The following is a 13,810-nucleotide window of genomic DNA, read 5'->3' as shown; positions in this document are numbered from 1 at the left end:
AATGACAGACTTTTTATTTAGAGGATGGAGAGGGAAAAAAAATGCCGAATCTCTTCTCCTCCATCACTGTAGTTGGATTTAAAATTAATTAATACCAATGAACATTGGTATTTTTCTTCTTCAGACATTGCTCCTGTCTGGAAAAAACAAAGGGGGGGTGTGTGTTATTGAATCAATGTCAGCTGAAAGCTTTGGCCTTAACCAGTGTGTTCCACTGCTATGCCACACACAAGCCTCCTTTCCTCTAACCACCAGTATGTCTTCTCTGCACCAGAGGGCCAGAACCCTTTACAACCAAAAACTAAGGACTGCCTCTAGGGAAAATTCCATTTTTTATTTTTTCACTCATCATTTATTTACAAATACACATTATAACTTTTATATACATTGCACATTTACATGGTAGAAAAGTACAAAACTATATATTTAAATGAATTTATATTTAACTCGCCATGTTTGAAAATATAAAATTGCATCAGAAAAAAAGTATTATGAAAAGCAAGAAACTTGAACTGATAAAGCTTTGATATAATTTTAGTGACACACTGATTGGGAAAAGAAAACTTTGAAAGTGGTACTGCAAGACCATCTTAAAGGAAACACCTGATAAAACTTATGCATGTTACAAAAAATAAAACAATACAAATAAAATAAAACCTTTATTCTTATTACAGTTAGCCCTGTAGCTATTAACAACCTTCATAATCCGATTTCTTTGGGTCCGAAATTTCTATAGTACAGTATAATCGCTCAGCACATTGAGATCACTTCAGTACATGATGTGATCAGAAGGAGAGAAAAGTGAAGTGTGAGAAGTTTCCTTAAAGATCGCCTCACTGCACCCTGGAAGTATACTTAAGCCAGTTGCAACGCCTTTTGGTCAGTCAAGATTCCTTGTAAACAAAAACCCGAGGGATCTTTTATGTACAGAACCGGCAAGAAGAAAATCCAATAAATAAACATAACAGAAACCGACATGCAAGTTGTTAAGTGGAAAAGAGTTAACATCAGTGAAACAAAGAGGTGAGATCATGTGGGTAAGCTCTAAGGAATGGACTTTTACAGTTTACAAGGAAAAAGAAAAGCTTTACTTTACAAGTAAGAGACCTCACAATAAATAACACTGCTCTTCCCGTAACGAATAAATTTCTTCAAAAAACAAGGTGTACAGTCAACCAGACATTTTATGTATAAATTATAAAACATGACACAGTATAAATAAATGTCTACGAGACTCAACTATATGTATACTTTTTTTCTCCCCAAAATAAATAAGCATACACTTATTTACAGTATGGACATTGATTTCGTGCCCAATGGCTGTTCCAATAGTGATGGAGGTTTTACCACTCTAGAATGGAAGATATAGGAAAGCTGTAGTCCTGGTCTTCATCTTCCTCTTCATCCTCTGGGTCTTCATTAATGGCTAGATGGGGGAATACAGGGGAGCTGTTGTTTAAATAAGGACAACAACAGCGCAGAAGCAGCTCAGTGCATGTTTTCAAAGCCCTCTGAACAGCCACAATACAGCGTTGCATTTTATGCGACTTGTAGTGAGATGCTCTTTGGCATCTGCTGTTATGCAATAAGGTTTTTTATACATAATCTATGAAGTCATAACTGCAGAAAGTTCTGAAGAATCAATGGCTCAGGTTTTATTGGCAGATTCCTGAAATCAAATAAAAAGCGCTCTTGTGTTCTAGGTTTAACTGCTTTGTGTCCTTCATTCAGAGTTAGTAGAGGCAACTGTGCTAAACCAGGTGCCCATGTACTACCATTAAGCTTGTTCTTTTGGATCGAGTTAAGAGTTTATCCAGGTGTTAATAAAGCAATCAGCGAAGCACACGAGAGCAGACAAAGTAGGAGAAAATCACTAGAATTACACTGCTAGGGCAACCCCTTTCTGACAGAATCACTTGTCCTTAGAATAGCCCCAAAACCCCAACTTGAAGGCCAACTGGTTGTTGGAGATCTATTGCATTTTAACAATAACCAAAGTGTGTGCATGATAGATACAAACTTATATGGCACCTGTACGGTATCTTGAATCTCTAAATCAAGATTTCTTACGTTTAAAGATATAAGTCTTCATTACCTAGGGATTCCCTTCAGAAGCTTTAAATGTCTGCAGAGTTAAAAATCTCACTTACAGTTGCAAGATCCAGAGTGCTTTACTTCTAGAAGCACGCCCATGGAGCAGGCTGCCTCTTTCATGGCACACTCGCTTGGGTAAGTTGTGTTATCGCTGGCACAGACTGCCTCGTCTGACTTGCTTTCAGGGCATAGCTCATCACAGAGGGCGCATCGACCTCTGCCAACCTTAAAATCCCACAAGCATTTCTTCCCAGCACTGCACTGAATGTCTTCACAGGATTTGGCTTCTAAAAATATACACAGGATACTAGAGGTAAGTGAAAAGACAAAGAAAAAAAGAAAAGCAACAACAAACAACCCCAAACTCCCTTTCCCTTGTGAACTGTGAATAGACAAAGCTCAGATGCAGCAGATGTGATGATACTTGCTGATTTTGCTCAAGCAAGTAGTCCCTTGGACACCATTGCCTGTCTATATGTGGGGGAGGAAAGACAGCTGTGCCAGCAGAGCTTGGCTCTGGGAATACAGAATTACATTTGCCTATTGTACATGACCTTCCTGCTCTGTTTGATGTCAGTGGAAATTCAGCTCCCTAAATTAGCGGTAAGGACAGATTTTGCCAACACATTCAGCATTTCTAAATCAATTATTTTTAAACTAACCCACACAGAGTAGTTGTCTACAAGATTGGAAAGGGAATTCACCTCAACCTATGCCATCTAAAAGCAGCCTGAGACTCCCATGAGTTTCCCCAACAGTTTTAAGAGAGCAGAGGCTGCCCTGAAGGTGCTTCCTCTTTAACATGGTTCGCTATCAGTCCTGTCTGGAAATCACAATACAAAATGTCAAGATGCACAGAGATTATCTTCCTATCTTCACCCACTGTCTCCAAACTCTGCAATATTTCTAAAGAGGAAAAAGTGATCAGATGTTTCCAATTAAGTTAACGCAAGCTTTGCCAAGACCACTTGAAGACAATTGTTTCCAGGAATCCAGATCCACTGAATATCGAGACCTTGTTACACTGTAACCATGTCATCATCTATTTAATGGCAAGTACTTCTGCTTCAGATACTAATGTCAGCGCCCACAGCAACAGCAAGATAAGCAGGATCAGGCCCTATACTCCCTTATCCCTTTTGCCATATTTCTGGGGCAAAGCTCACCCTGGCTCTCCTTTTCCTGGAGGGGAGCCCTAACCCAGGCTGCTGGAAGTCTCTCCTCCTCCCTGGGGGCTAAGTACATCCATCCAATTGCACACATAATACTCTGAAACAGGTGACTGAGAAAGCTCCCCCCACCCTTACCCTCTGATTGAGATACCTACTGATGCATTTTCCTTCATAGGCTAATCCAATGGATCTGCCCAGCAGGCAGGTAGCTTTCCTCAGGTGGCAAGCACTGGCGTAAGTTATGCCGTCATTCCCGCAGAGATACTGTTCAGGGGAAGTAGGCTCTGGGCAAATTCGATTACATGTCACGCAGTAGGCATTATTAGTTTGGTCAACCACACATGTGGAGCTGCCTGGGCATAAAACATCCCTACAGGTCTCTGAAATAAAGATGGAAACATACAGTGATTAATAGGAGATCCCAGAGCCCCAACAAGGAGTGAATGGGTGACACAATGAAACAAATGATCAGATAAAAGCCTTCAGCAGCTCTCCTCATTTAAGGGCCGCTGGAGGAAACTTTCCCATCTCAGGGTAGCTGGTGGGACACAAGTGCTGCTAGACTGTGGGGAACTCTCAATCCAGCTACATCCTTGTCTGTGAAGTTGGTGCCTCCCAACATCACTCTGGTTCCTGTGGGGATTAGGTCCAACAGCTCCTTCTCCCTACACTCACACACACACCCTTTGGCATTTGAGGGAGATTGGATTAGATTTGCAAACCTACTTTTGCATTTGCCCTGATACTGGACTTCAAGTTCGGGCTGTTCTTTACATCTGGCTTTGAGAAGGGCACACTCGTTCCTGTAGGTTTTCCCATCTAAGCCACACACGGGGCCCTTCCAAGTGATACTAGAGCAATCCGGAGCACAAACACACCGAGGTTTGTTCTTCTTGTTCATCTTACATTTCTTCCCGGGTCCACAGTCCACGTTCTCACACGTTTCTGATGGAAGGAAAGAGGCACCACTTTAGTACCAAGTGTGCAGAACAGACCTGGTGTCAAAACTGCTTAAAGAAAAAAAAGACACCATGACCCCAGAGCACAGAGACAAAGCACGTTCCCCGCCTCCAGGAAAAACCACCCGAGGGAAATTCCCCCCGCCAGTGAGGACAGTGGGGAGAGGAGGTCGCTCCCCTCCTCCCTGCGGAAATGGGGGTCCCCTCACTGATCCCGGGGCTGGTACCAAACGCCTCGCAAAGCCTCACCGACGAAGGTAGCGGGAGAACCGCGCTGCCCCCCTGCAGCTCCTTCCCCCCCCTCCTCCCCCAGCCCAGTCCCTGCCTGAACCGCTCCTCAGCCAGGAGCGGCTCGCCAGCACCCCCTCACCTTTGCACGGGATGCAATTTGGGGCTCCCCCATTAAAAATCATCCACTTAAAAAGCGTGTTATCGTTAACGTCCTCTTCCGTCCACGAAGTTGTCAGGCGGCCAGTCTTGCAGCACTCCTCCTTGCTCAGGTCGGTTTTGTAGAGGACCTGGCAGCGGCCGTTCCGCGCCTGCCGGAGCCAGCAATTCCCAGCTGCGGGGGGGGGGGGGGACGGGACGACGACGACACGAGGGGCGGGGGGAGACACCCAGCCGGATCAGTGGCAGTCACCAGTGACCCAGACACAACACGTGCGCCTTGCAATGACTTTTACTAGACTGTTTACTTTTATTTGTCCCATTTCATAACCCGCAGCTGCTCCTACCCATTTGGGAGCGCAGTTAAAAAAACCCAAAAAACCCAAAACCAAAAAAACCCCCCAAAAAAACAACAAAAAAACCCCAACAACACAAAACACCAAAACCCACAAAACTCCCCCAAACAAACAAACAAAAACACAAAAAACACAAACCACAAAAGAACAAATAATAATAATAAAAAAACACAGAAAGAAAGAAGGAAAAGACCGGATCAAAACAGGACGAGGCAGTTTTCGGAGCTATTTATTCCATATGTAGAGCAGAAGGAGCACTGCCGGCACGTGACAGAGGCTTGAAAAGGATGTGCATTTAAAAGGGAATAAAAAGAAAATCGCGCTTGCAAATTCCTTCCTCCTCCCCCTGCCCTCTCCTCCTCACCGCGGCTGCACAGCAGCATTGTTTTAGTGCCGCACAGAGTTTCAGTCCCAGCCCATTTTGCAATCTCCACGAATTGGGAACATTTGCTGTTAGCGAAGTCTTTCGAAATCTCCACATTTTGCTGTTTCTATTAACAAATGTCTTTCCTTCACTAAAATAAGTCTGAAGAGCTCCAAAAAAGTGAGCAAAGTACAGAAAATACAAGGGCACATAGAGTAGGAGGTCCTACAGAGTTTTAAAAATCGATCAAGCTGGAAAAGTTATAGGTGCCGTCTCTCCCGCAAGAATTTCAGAGGAAAGTACACTGTCCCTAAACTGGATAGATTGAGGTTTTTGTTGGGGGGGGTGGGTTCCCTTTTTTTTTTTTTTTTCACTGTTATCCCTGTTATTTGTGGAGTCAAGCCAAGAACATTAGTCCAAGCAACTCCCCCTTTTTAGCTGGAGAGTTTTGGTTGGGATGAGTCTCTCGTGAATAACCAGTGTGACTTCTCCAGCAACTCAATACCAATTGATTCTGGTCCTAATCCAGCCAGGGCTCGATCCTGCCTCCTTACTCCGAGGGGAATGCACCGCAGCGAGGGGTCAGGATCGGCCAGCCGAGATGTCGCTGGGCGCGGGGGAAGACACCCCCCCCCCAAACCCCGCTTAAAATCATTGAACAAACAACGCCCTTAAAAAAAAAAAGTTTTGTGTCTTACAGTTGCCTACATTAGATTAATTTACGCTCTAGGTCGGTAGTAGGGGAAAAAAAAAAAAAGGAAAAAAATTATACTACAAGCAATGGAAAGACATCCAGGTTGTGGTTGGAACATGGTCAAGATAAGGGAAGAAAGCTCCAAAACTAAAAATCAATATTCCCTTGTGTCGAAAGAGGGCTCTTAAGACTTGTCAATATCAGGTTTGGGTTTGTTTTGTTCGCATGGGGAAAAAAAAAAAGCCAAATTATTTTAGCTTACTCTTCAGTGCAGGAGAATTTACAACACTAATATTTATTCACAAAAAAAAAAAAAAAAAGGCGGGGAGAGGAGGAAATCCCAATATTAAAGGAATGTCCGGAAAATGACCACTTATTGGTTTCTAAAAATGTCAGCTGTAATCGTGGGGCTCCCCATCACCACCTCTCCTTCCGTCAGGCAGGCGAGATAAAAATCTGAGCTAAATTACCAACAAACTTTGAGCACTCAGCCGAGACTGGGAAAGTTCCCTCGCGATGCTGCTCTTCATTCATGCTACATAATAACAATAAATACCAAGAAACATCCTCATCTGTCCTCTCTGCCTATGCAGAGCAGCGCGAAGATCCGATCAAAAAGGAACCTAAATGACACCTCTGCACCTCGGTACAAAGCAATCCCATGCCCACGTTAACTTCTGTCCTGTTGGACCTTGGAGAGAGGCGTTTTAACACCGCAAGCAAACTAAACCGTGCCCGAAAGACAGAAAACAATAGTAATAATAAAGAAACATATCTGCGAATAAACAATCTGGTCTTACCCTGCACTGTGTGATCTTCCATGAAGTGGCACAGAAACATCAGGAGTAAGAGCATGCCCGGGTGGATTCTCTGATTTAACATCCTCAGTATAGCAGGGAGTGAGAGACACAGAAACAGCGTGAGGGGGAGTAGGGAGAGGGAGCGAGCACTAGCCAGCCTGCTTATGATCGCTCTATTGAATGAACGTCAGGCTCTGAATGCAGTCTCTCTTTAAATCTATACGGGGGTCTTAGCTGTCTGCGGTGGGCGGTCTCCTAATGTGTGTGTGTGTCTGCTCGGGGGTGGGGAGATTTAAAAAGTTCAGTGTGAATCAGGTGACATTTTCCACCTTCTGGAAACCCTCTCCAATGATCTGCTCTAGGTGCACGCACACACGGGCGCGCACCCGCGCAGCCCCACGCCAGACCTACGCGGCGGAGACGCCGGAGCCGTTGGCGCCGCAGCGGGAGGCAGCGCGAGCCCCGGCCACCGCGCCCGCGGAGCTGGCCGCGCCCGCGTTAGCGGGGAGACGCGCGGAGGACCGCACCCGCGCCGCGGGGACTGGAGACCCGCGGGGGTCGCGGCCGCGCGAGGGGCACCCCTTGTCCCTCCGCGACCGCGCGGGCGGGTGCGCGGAGATGCGGAGGCTGCCGGGGCGCGGAGCGGCGCCTGCCCGCCCGGAGTCAGCTCCGCGGCCGCGGGGCGCTGCCGTCCCTACGCGAAGTGGCTGCTAAGAATAAATCTCACTCCCCGCAGCTCCGACGGGCGGGAGGCAGCTGGCGGGCACGCAGCTCGCTCGGCGGGACTCGGCCCAAAAAAACCCCAAACCCCAACGAACCGACCAGCCCCAAACCTTATTAAAAAAAAAAAAAAAAAGAAAAAAAGAAGAAAAAGGACCAAATACAAGTTTAATACCTAGGGCCGTGCCCAAGTGACAGCCTTTTCACTGGGAGCCCGGGAGGACGAGACGGGAATGGGGGCGACGTAGGCGGTCTCCTTTCAGAATCAGAAAAGATTGCAACATCGATAATGAACTTCTAGGGCACTAGTTTATTAAGCACAGTCTGGCATTATTCTCCCCTTAGAAAAGTTGGCGGTCTCTCATTTATAACATTTTTTGGCACCACTGAATGAAACTGAGTAGGCGATATTTCCTTTTATACAAAACGATTACTTAACGGAAAATGGTATTGTTTATTCAAAAGCTGCCTTTTTAATTTCGATTCTTTCGCTTTTCTGAGCCACCAAAGCACAACAGACTGCGAAGTATGCAGACAGGAATGCCCGGACAGTGCCGGGTCAGGGGCCGGTGCGCCGCGGCCGCCCGCGCCCTCCGCCCGGCCCTCCCCACACCCCTCCTCCCCGCTCCCGCCCTCCGGCTCCCCCCACCGCCCGCCCCCTCCCCACAACTGCAAATAACTCAGTGATAACAGATTTTTTTCCACCAACTGCAGGAGATAGTGCTAATCTTTTAATAAAAGATCCCATTACAATGGGATCTGTCTGGACAGACTATAATAGATCCAGAAATACAGCCGTGCTAATATTAGAAGACAGTTGTTTGGGTGCCTCAGACCGGGCCCTGGTCCTGCTTTGAAAGTGGGCATGAATCACAATGTCCCTCGGTACCACCTGCGGTCACACGCATTAAGAAGCAGACTGGTAAATGATTGACCTCGCTGCATATTTTTTTTTTGTTATTATTATTATGATCATCGTCCTGAGCAGCGCCCGGGCATTTTGAGCACTTCAGAAGCTCCGGGACTCCACATCCTTTTTAATCTTTTCCCAAATTGGTGCCACTCTCTCTCACACTCTCTCTCTCCTTCCCCCTTGCCCCCCCCCCCCCGCCCCGCCTCTCCCTCGTCGCTCGCCGGAGCAGCGTTAATGCAGAGTTGCGTAGTGCCCTCTAATGGCAGACGACATTAACAATTAGCAGCAAAACACCCCTTACCCCCGAGCCGCAAATGAAGGGCCGGTTTCAGAACCTGCATCTCCTCCCGGAGGGGACGGATCCCGATCACAAGTTGCCCCGAGGGGCCGGTGCCCCCCCCCCACCCCCCCCGGCGGGCACGGCTCGGCGGGGAGGCGCGGAGCAGCCCTGCAGGCTGCGGGGACAGCGAGCTGGGCTCGGCCCGTCGCGGGGCGCGTAGGAAAGGGCGCGGAGCCCGCCGAGGCGGGAGGTCGGAGGCCTGCCTGCCCTCGCCGCCATCCCCCGGGCCCCCCTCTCCCAGGTCTCCCTCCGACTTGCCCCGCGGGGCCGCGGCCCCGGCCCGGAGCGGCGTCCCACCGCCGCCGCACACCTCGGGAAGTAGCATGGTGCCCCCCCTGGGGACAGCGCCGGGGCCGAGCCGCTTCTCACCCAAGCGCGGGTGGCCCGGGGGGTGGTCCCCGGGGGGTCCCAGGGTGTCCGGGCGGCCGCGCGGGGAGCGGAGGCGGCTGCTGCCGAGGGAGGAGGCACCGCACGCCCGCCGTGCCGGGGCGTGCTGTGAGGGCAGGCTCACCTTTTCTTACTCAGTATGTGTGTTTTTTAATAATTGGCCAATACGGTGTTTATCCTGATAATGTTTTCAATTATAGAGAGGCATTTTCAGGCCGTTTTCCTGGAAATGAGATGCCGGATGGGTCGATAACGTTTGCACATGTGCTTCATGCGTGTATCATCAGGAGATCAATATGATTGCGCTGGTATGGAGATTTGTATCACACCTGTTCTCTGACATCACATAGAAACAGCTGCTGTTTCTTTTATTGTTTTTCTTTTTTCCCCCTTCTTCTTCTTTTTTGAATGCTAAATATTGGGTTGGTGTGTAACAACATGTCAGGGATATATTGTATAATCAGAAATGCTTTCTTCTTTCTCACTGTGTGCCTCCCTGTACAACTCCCCCACCCCTTTCTGCTTTGCCACCAATCATATTTAAATTACCAAAAAAACAATAGGGTCGATCTGTAACTGAATTGTCAGGCAGCACACAAAAAGAGTGTTGTTCTCAGCCTGACAGGTTTTAAAACTTCTTTCTACCAAGAAGTGTATGCATTTTTATATATGTTTTTTGGATGTGAATCCAATCTTTGCAGCTGGCCCTGATCTTGGAATAATAAAGCCTTTTAAAAACCCCCATATATACTAACATCTCAAACGTTTGGAAAGTTCAGATTTAGCTCTCAATTTACATAAAATGTATGTCTTTGTCCTATCTGTAATATAACTGTAGCTACAACAGACCCCGTAATCCAAAATATTAAGTTGCTGGTCTCTGAGGAAAATTGCAGCAAAATACTGAGTAGGAGGAAGAAATAATCCCCAAGTGTAACCTTGTGTGACATGTGCTGTTAACGTACATATACATATACACACACATATATATACACACATACCTATATGTAGGAGGAATACTTACTTTGTGATAAGTCAGTATTCATTGTACTAGTATGATGTATTTCCTTTTACTCTTTTCCCCTCAATGAGCTGCCTTTCAACAGAGGAGTGGTTGCTTGTATCAAGAATGGACCACCTCGGGACGCTCTCTTTGATAAGGAGCACGTCTGCATAAAGTTTTCCGAGGATGTGGGTAAGACTCCAAGCAAAAGCTGATTATTTGCAAGGGATCTGGATTTTGGGCGAGAGAAAATAGGAAGGCCTATCCTGTCATTTCCTAACCTAACATTCAAGGGAGAGGAAAAGGACTCAAACACCCTCCTGTGGTCCTGGATGTATGCATCATCCTGTGTGGTTTCTCACCCAACTGGCTTCTCCCACAGAGCAAGTACACAAATGAAGGTAGAACGTCCTCTTCTGGTAGGAGAGAAGACTTGTTAGCCTCCTTTATTCCCATCTAATTGTCCTGATTATTACAAAAAAGAAGGGTCCATTTCTGGAATACTGCACTTTTGCAAAGGTTCCCCTCTTTTGCATCTCAGATACCAGATTTAAGGACATCTCTGAGCACCATTGCATTGTTCCATTTTATAAGCTTTCCCTTTCTTTTTTTTCCCCTTCAATATAGGGCAATATAAGCCTTCAACAGCCTTTTCTGTAGAAATTTCATGTGCTGTTTTTCAGCATAAAGTAGCATAAAAATTTGGATTGCAAAGGTTCATTTATTGATTTGGCCAATACTTTTCTATGAAAAATTAAGCAAACCAATTCCTGATAAAACTAAGCTCCAAAATATATTAACTGAATGTAATATTAGGTAGTGAATACATGTGCTATTACACTGAAATTATTCCTACATGTAAGTGAGACTGTTATACATAGAAATTGCATTGTATGGTATTGGCAAGTGTTGTGCTTATTAGGTGATTCTTTCAGTGGACCTAAAAGTTGATGTCTGTTTTCAGGTAGTGGGCAATGGATTGAATTAAAAGGTAATAGGGATTTTACCTAATAAATACCACCGGTAAAAGCTGCAAAGGGAATATAAGTTTGACCATCAGTAGATATTTGGCAAGTCACATCTGAAAAGCTGTCATGCCTCTTGACCAAGACAGCTGGAAACAGGTATACTATCTGAAATTTCTCCCCGTGGTTCAGTATTTCTCCCCGTGGTTCAGTGGAAAGAAGGAATTGACCATCGTCAAGAAGTCCTCTTGTAGGCGAGCAATTTGCAGTTGTAATAATCCACCCTATGATAGATGCTCAGACTGTCTGGAGGGCACGCTAAAGGTTTAGCCTGATTCCTGTGGTTCACAGGAAGAATAGAACCGTGTGACTTCGAGTAATCTGATCTTAAATATGGAAAGTTTCTGGTAGCTCATGGAGGTTTGGTAACTGTGTGTTTGTGGCTTTCTTCATACTGTAGAAAGGGCATGTAGACAGGTGGCATTCACATTTTAGGACTGATAAAATTGACATATATGTGGTATGAGCCAAACTGACCCCTTTCCTACCATTTTTTGGTGATTCAGGGACTAGTAACAGAATGGTGTATGCCTCTACAGTTTGGTGGATACTTTCCCCTTGTTGTAGGCCAGAACTGGACGAGCTGTCTTAGACACTCCAAAGACATTTTCTTTTCTTGAGTTGGCAGTACCATGAACCAGCACAGAGGAAGTGCAGCAAGCTTTGTTATTCAGTATTCATTGCAAACAGGATGTGACGTGGTAAGACGAGCTTAATGCGTGAGTAGAATGAATACAGGTTGCTAAACGAGTTACGAAAGCTTTCCAGGTTATTGAAAACTTGGGCAAAAGAACAAAATTCCACTAGAAAATAGGAATGGAAAAAATTGTAAGAAGGGAAGTATTAAAATTATTAACTGTCTGAGGAAGTTAAATGAAAAATGATAAAGGAGTATACTGATCTATCACTTTACTGATCTATTGATCAAATACTTTTCTATATAATTTCAGAGAACAGAGGAAAACTAGAAATGCACACAGACAATGGAATTTCTAGGGTGGAAAAAGTCTCTCCTTCATGTTGGGACTGCAGTATTGTCAATAGCAGCAGGAATTTTGATTCTAAATCAAATTTTGAAAACTTAAAAAAAAAGAAAAGAAATTGTAGTTATTGCTGGAAACCTGCTCTTAACATCCCTTTAGGATGCTACTGTTTTAAAGGAATGCCTAAATGCCAGAAAGGCAGCACCACCAGCTCTAGACAACCCACTTCCACGTAAAGGCTTAAGAAGTGGCATAGTAGGAGGGAGCACAGAACGAGAAAAGCTGTCAGTAGAACAGCACCCTGGAAGGCCATTTCAGTTTGGGCAGCATTAAGCTGGCTGTTGGCTGTCTTAAGTCATGTGCTAAGTGCAGAATGGCTCTTGCCCAGCTTCCTGACTGGCAAATTGCCTTTTCTACTTCCACAAGTCTGCCAAGTGGAGCTATGTCATGCTCAGTGATAAAACTTCAAATTTTTAAGTTAAAATTATAGATGAGGAGCATGGTGCTTTAGGAATGGAGGGGTTATGTGTGGTCATTGTACTTTTAAGGTCTGGAACATTTTGTGTGGCAGACTTCAAAAGACATGTCAGTTGGCAATCAGTTGCAGCTGGAACAGGATGGGAGACTAAACCCAAGATTAAAGTGAAGATGGTCGTAGTTTGTAAATAACTACTGTGAAAATTCAATTAATTTTTGCCATTACTTCATTCTTCTTCTTGTTAGTTTGAGTCTATTAAAGTTAATGTGGAGGGCATATCTGATTCATTGGGTATGTGGAGTCACATCATTTTCTAATCCAAAAAAGGCTTTGTTTGACTGTAGATCCTGACTTGGAGCTTAAATGGAATAAAAATCACTGTTAAGAGTGATACCCATAGCCAACCATGACAAGCTGAATATAGCATGGCAAAAAGGGTAACTAATGGACAATTTCCAGTTCAGTGCATGTATCTAGTGACATACTGGATCTTGTTTCTAGACTGAAAGAGTAGGTGCTTGAGTACGTCAAAGTTACAGCCTTGTTAGGGACAGATCATTAACTTCTTATTGTGAGGTTTGTATTTACTTTATTGCCCATCAAGGAAGAGGATCAGTTTTAATGGTTTACTTTCAGAGATTAATGGAACCAAATGGATTTTAGACTGCTGTTTAGTCAGTGGCAGCTTACTGGGACATTATCAAAATTGTCCTGTATGGTACATATCGATAAACTCCAAATGTCACCTTCTAGTACTGTGTTGCACATGTTGGTGAATATATAACGTGTGAGGAAACAAATGAACTAGACAGAGCCCTCATCAAAAATAATGATCTAAATGAGACTAACTGTGACAAAGAATTTTAGAGAAGTTAAGGTCATGGCTATGATGGAAGCAAAGAAAAGGTTTTTCCCCAATTGTGATGAGTTGCTTTATTTTTATGAGCAGAAAAGGAATGTCTCATGATTATCCCAATTCTTTCAAATTTTTCTTTTGTAATGAAATATATTCATTAAAACAACTTAGTATGTAAACATTTTTATTTCAGAGTCTGGTACAGCATCACACATGTATGACAACTCTTCATAGGTAATCAACATTTTCAGCCCATTACAAAGCACATTTCTGCTATCA

General features: G+C 44.9%; 1 protein-coding gene across 3 annotated transcripts; it reads right to left on the bottom strand.

Annotated features, from left to right (window-relative positions):
* Positions 1-317: 317 nt before the first annotated feature.
* FST (follistatin) lies at positions 318-9,293 on the bottom strand. 3 transcript variants are annotated; one of them, XM_054810544.1, is made up of 7 exons: positions 8,761-9,293; positions 6,827-7,802; positions 4,596-4,787; positions 3,993-4,211; positions 3,422-3,646; positions 2,151-2,381; positions 318-1,669 (listed from the first exon to the last, which is right to left on the bottom strand). In XM_054810544.1, coding segments are annotated over exons 2-7 (951 nt in total). In that variant the 5' UTR covers positions 6,909-7,802; positions 8,761-9,293; the 3' UTR covers positions 318-1,667. The 3 variants fall into 3 exon arrangements, with proteins under 3 accessions (XP_054666519.1, XP_054666517.1, XP_054666518.1); XM_054810542.1 differs by having other exon boundaries at positions 318-1,426; XM_054810543.1 differs by lacking the exon at positions 8,761-9,293 and having other exon boundaries at positions 318-1,426; positions 6,827-8,083.
* Positions 9,294-13,810: the final 4,517 nt, after the last annotated feature.

This window comes from Grus americana, chromosome Z, assembly GCF_028858705.1.
Source record: "Grus americana isolate bGruAme1 chromosome Z, bGruAme1.mat, whole genome shotgun sequence".
NCBI lineage: Eukaryota > Metazoa > Chordata > Aves > Gruiformes > Gruidae > Grus > Grus americana.
This window is presented reverse-complemented; position numbering and strand designations above follow the sequence as displayed.